A 5,082-nucleotide genomic window follows, 5' to 3' on the forward strand; every position below is an offset into this window, starting at 1 on the left:
TATCTGCAGTGTCTTGAGCGTAGCTGTCAGGCAGCTGCTTGTTGAATTACTGCAGGTGTAAATTCCTATTTGCAAGCAAAATTTTACGAAGAGGCCTCTAGTCTCCATTCCGTCTCTTCCCACTGCGGAATGCTGGGACATCCGAGGTCCGCCCAGGGTGCGCCCCGAAGGCTCGACACCTCTCCTCTTACTTCACCCTCAGATGGCCCGTACTGGCTTCACGTTAGCATCAGCCTTACCTTGCTCAGTTGCTGTGAAAGCTTGGATGTGGCCCTGTTCAGGGTTTCACTCTGCTCTGGGGGCACCTGTAGACGGCGTAGTGATCTGTTTGTGCAGTCCCCATTTCTTAAAGTGCCTCTTAAATGGCAATTGTCTTTTAACTCTCCCGTGATGAGGGCTGGCTTGAGACTAACAGTCTGTAAAACAGCTGCCCGAGCAGGATTAAGATGTAATTAATGTTTTAGTTTTCCCAGAGATCCTCTTAGACCCCTAGATTATAGAAAGGAAAAACGCACTGACAATCTGCTTCCAAAGATGACTTCTAACTCCGTTCTTTCCTTGAAGTGACACAGGAAATAAAGGATTTAAAATCCCAACTCTATTTTGACAGGATGAATGGAACCAGCCCTGGAGCACAATCCTGCTGGGGAACCTTTAGATTGGGTGGTTGGGAAAGGCGGCCTCGGCCTTGGCTGGGCCTCAGTTTCCTTGTCTATAATGAAGATAATTGAATTAAACGAGTTCCAAATCAGGGCCAGCTGTATAAAAGATCCTTCCCTGAAAATCACACACACACCCCCCAACCCCCCACATCCAAACAATAAAACTTTATTACACACACATGCACACACATAGCCAAAACAATCAAACTTTTTATTATACTATAAGTATATTTTGCTTTACCAGTCTATCCCTTGAAAAACAGTTTTGTACAGAATTATTTTGTAAGTTGATTGCTTGTCCCTCATTTTGTGAGGTGACCACATTTGGGCGAAGGAAGGAGGAGGTTCTGCTCTGAAACCTCACCATCAACCAAGTTGGACAGGGCATCCCGACAGGGACCTTAATTCTAGAAATAACCAGAGGGAGCACCTTAGAGAGATGCCAGCCCCAAACACCCTATAACAAGCAGCAACCCATTGTCTGTCTCTCCTAATAGAAAGTAAACTCTTGGGGCCTTTTTTAATTCACTGCTGTATCTCTGATGTTTAGAACAGTGCCTGGCACACAGTAGTTGCTCAGTGAGTATCTGTTGAATAGATGGAGCCAGGTGTTAGTGCTTCAACTTGGTGACTTCTAGCAGGGCCCTCTTTCCATGGGAAAGATGCTGGGAAGCAGGCAACGTGGGGTGGGAGGTAACACAAACCTCTAGCTTTACTCCCTTCTCTATGATCCATGATCCATGAGCATTTGAGACTGAATTTCAGAGAGAGAAGGTGGAAAAAAGATTGTTCTGTTTTTCCCAACCTACCCATCCCTTTCTTTCCCCATTAGTAGGGTCTGGATGTGACAACAACTAGTGTGTTACAACCCATGTCTGCCCCAGGACAGACATGACTTCTAAGAATCCTATCATGAATGATTTGTAAACTTAAGCATCCTTTATTCATCTATTATGTAAATCCAAATGTTTATTAATTTGATTTGTTTAAATCAAAATTATTTGTACGCATATTCAACAGGTTCCTACAGTTAGCACATCTTTGCTCATAAGTTGAAAAGATAAGAGTTGAACTAAAAAAAATCTTAAAAAATGATTTAAAATTCTCATAGTTCCTTCAACAATGTCCTGCTGATGCGATAAACCACGGTGAAGGTGACTTTAACAACGGGCCATTGTGGATATTATTTGTGTATAAAAAAGACACAGAGTTTGAGTCTTTTTGGAAAATCAGATGCCAGATAGCCCCCGGAGGCCAGCAGCTGTTATGAAAGCAGGGGAATGGTAGACACCACCTCATTGGCCCGGGGCATTTACCCAGATGTCTGGCTTTCACATAAAAGACAGGAACCACTGGAGTGAGTTTCTACTTCCACCCAAACAGCAGCAGCAAAACAACAAAGAAAGAAGATGGCAAGACTATTGAAACTTTTCTTCCCAGGTCTTGTGGCTGTGTGTGCCGTGCATGGAATATTTATGGACAGACTTGCTTCCAAGAAGCTCTGTGCAGATGACGAGTGTGTCTGTAAGGACTTTTTTATGCCTTTCATTATCTTTCTTTTATATAATTGAAAAAATACCACTAACAGCATAAAATCTGACTGTACTTGGAAGTGCCTCTTCTGTAATGTGCATGTGATTGGCACTGTGTCTCCTGGTCTGTCCTTTGGCATCTTGCTATGGAGAGTTCCCTTGGCTAAGATTCTGTTGGATGTAGCTTTAACCCCTTGGATATCTTACTCTTCTTGAATTGAACACGAGCTGTAAACTGGGATGGATTAGTCACTCTGATTTCCTAGTTTTCTGGTTTGCCCTGTCTTTTTACTGTTATAAAATCCAGGAGCCTAAAATGTAGTCATTTCAATGTTTTTTTCTTCCAGATACTATTTCTCTGGCCAGAGCTCAAGAAGATTACAATGCCCCAGACTGTAGATTTATTAACGTTAAAAAAGGGCAGCAGATCTATGTTTACTCAAAGCTGGTAAAAGAAAATCAAGCTGGAGAATTTTGGTCTGGCAGTGTAAGATGAGATTATCAAAAATACGCACACATCTTGACATATGTTGCTCTTAATTTTTCCTCTATTCCCTGTCTTCAATGCATTTTAACATTTAAAACTAGTTAAGAACAATATAGAGGTTGTAGATGCAAATGCAAAAATTCATGTATATTTGCTTTTATTGCATTTTAAAGAAACAAAGATAATTTCATAAAAAAACCAAATGTAGGTTTATGTGATGTTTTGGCAAGAAAAACCAATCAAACATGTAGAGGCTTGAACATTCCACAGAGTTTGACTCTCGTTCAAAAATGTTTGAGCGGATTTGCCAAGTAAAAGGCATTGTGTTGGCAGTCAGTCTATGTTTCAATATTTTTAAGGAAACTTTAGCACACTCTTTAATGCCAAAGAATCTGCTTTCTTCAGTAAAAACATGCAGGAGTGGGCCCTGGGGAGGGATGAAGCGGGCTTGATTTACCGTCCTCATCTGCAGCCCCACAGATAGATTTTCAAGTGATGCAGAACTAAATCTTAAATTCAGTCAAGTATCTGTTTATTTGAATTTTTAAGAACTGAGAAATATGAGTCCTTTAAAATAAAAGTGTATATTTACTTTTTAAAAAAATTTACTGATTTTATTTATTTATGGCTTCCAAAAAGGTTTCAGGCAGCTCACAAGATTGCATAAAATAAAGGAATACTAAATTAGTGAGACCAGTAAGACCAGGCCACAAAAGAATAGATACACGATTTCTGTGGATTAATTTAGTTGCTACAAGTGAATTTCAGATTTGGCTCTGAGCCTGCTGGAATCCACAGGGAAAAGCGAGGCATTGGAAGTCACGTAATTCTCATTAATAGCAAGGAGGATGCCTGAGGATTGCTAGAAGACTCACATCAGCTTTCCCCTGACTGTTGCGCTTCTGGGCACTCAGGTTTATGGCGATCGCCATGAGGATGAGATGGGAACCGTGGGTTATTTCCCCAGCAACTTGGTCGAGGAGCAACACGTGTACCAGGAAGCCACCAAGGAAGTCCCTACCACGGTAAGCATCACAGAGGTGGCCAGAGAAAGACTCAGCTCTTGGGATAATTTAGGCTGGTATTAAAAATACATCATGCAACTTACCAATGTATCAACCAAAGCACTCAACTTCCAGTGGTGACTTCTCTGAGATGGTGTGGTTCAGGGAGCATTATACCTACTACCAGATGTTGAAAGATTAGTGAACTTGCTCCACTGATCACTTTTTGTTTTGGAGGCAAGTTATCCTGGAAAGGAGTCCATGTCACAAAGAAAGAAATCAAAGTGGTATTAGCTGACTCTTACTGATGGTTATATTTATTTACTAAAAGAACTGGGCCGAGAAAAAAGTTAGCACCTGTATTTAATAAAATCAAAACATTCTGGAAAAATCTTTGAATGCCTTATTTTTGTGGTAGATAGACTTTACTTATGTATGAAACAAATTATACTCTTTCTAATGCCCTGGGGTCTCATAAACCCAGGACAGAAACAAAAGATCCCCTTTGAGCTACTTTGCAAGGTGGTTGTTTTGAATCGATTCTCCTGGAGCTAATTGCTGTGATAATAACTTCAAAACATTGCCCAGACTACACAAATGGGACTCACTTGTCATTGCTTCTTAGCAGTGAGCTTGAATATGTCAAATAACCATAAATTAAAAGGGTATTTGAGAACCTTCATTTTAAGTAGTTTTTGACTTAAAGTGATAATTATGTCATACTCTTTGGGGTTCAACTTTTACTTCTTTTAAATCCAAATTTCTCTTAGATCACGTATGATTTTAAATAAAGAACCTACATCTGTTTTCTGGCCCTGCCTACTCAGTTCAATCTTTTTTTGTTTTTGCTTTTTTTCCAGGATATTGACTTCTTCTGCGAGTAAGAAATTAGACAAATCTGGAGACAGACAGAAAACACCAAAAATAAAGATAAAATGAAAATAAATAATCAAAAAATGCATGTCCCCAATTTCTGACTTTTGTTTCCAGGGTTTGTTATCTTACAGGAGGGCTGGGGCTTAGGGCCGGACGTGGCAGATAAAGGAGGGGCTTCAACTCAGTCTTGCTTTCTGCAGGCCTGGTCTTCCCACCCTCTGGGCCAGGGCGATGTTCTGCTCAAGTGGGCGAATTGAAAGCAGAGAATTGTTTTCCAGCCTTGAAAATCTTCTCTTACACAGGAGGCATAGAGAAGATGGTGTATTTGTAGCTATTTCTAAATAGTAATTCTTCCCAGCTCTTTGGCTCCCTGTATAAACTTGATAGATCACAGGTCTTCCCTTTGGACATGATGTTTTCTACTTATTTATAAGTCTCTCTGGCTAATTGGAGTGTTATAAAGTACCCAAAGGGGCTGTATCACCAAGGAGTATTCTAGAATTGTTGTTACTTTTAATATT

At 40.3% G+C, this 5,082-nt stretch overlaps 1 protein-coding gene across 1 annotated transcript; it reads left to right on the forward strand.

The window, feature by feature from the left end:
• The first annotated feature begins 1,941 nt into the window (after nucleotides 1-1,941).
• On the forward strand, nucleotides 1,942-4,860 carry OTOR (otoraplin). The gene is made up of 4 exons (XM_004433733.3): nucleotides 1,942-2,186; nucleotides 2,542-2,681; nucleotides 3,596-3,706; nucleotides 4,546-4,860. Exons 1-4 carry the CDS (start codon nucleotides 2,072-2,074, stop codon nucleotides 4,567-4,569), a joined length of 390 nt encoding a protein of 129 aa, XP_004433790.1. The 5' UTR covers nucleotides 1,942-2,071; the 3' UTR covers nucleotides 4,570-4,860.
• The last annotated feature ends 222 nt before the right edge of the window (nucleotides 4,861-5,082 follow it).

The sequence above is a fragment of the Ceratotherium simum genome, chromosome 21 (assembly GCF_057802395.1).
Source record: "Ceratotherium simum simum isolate JZ-2026a chromosome 21, ASM5780239v1, whole genome shotgun sequence".
In the NCBI taxonomy this organism is placed as follows: Eukaryota; Metazoa; Chordata; class Mammalia; order Perissodactyla; family Rhinocerotidae; genus Ceratotherium; species Ceratotherium simum.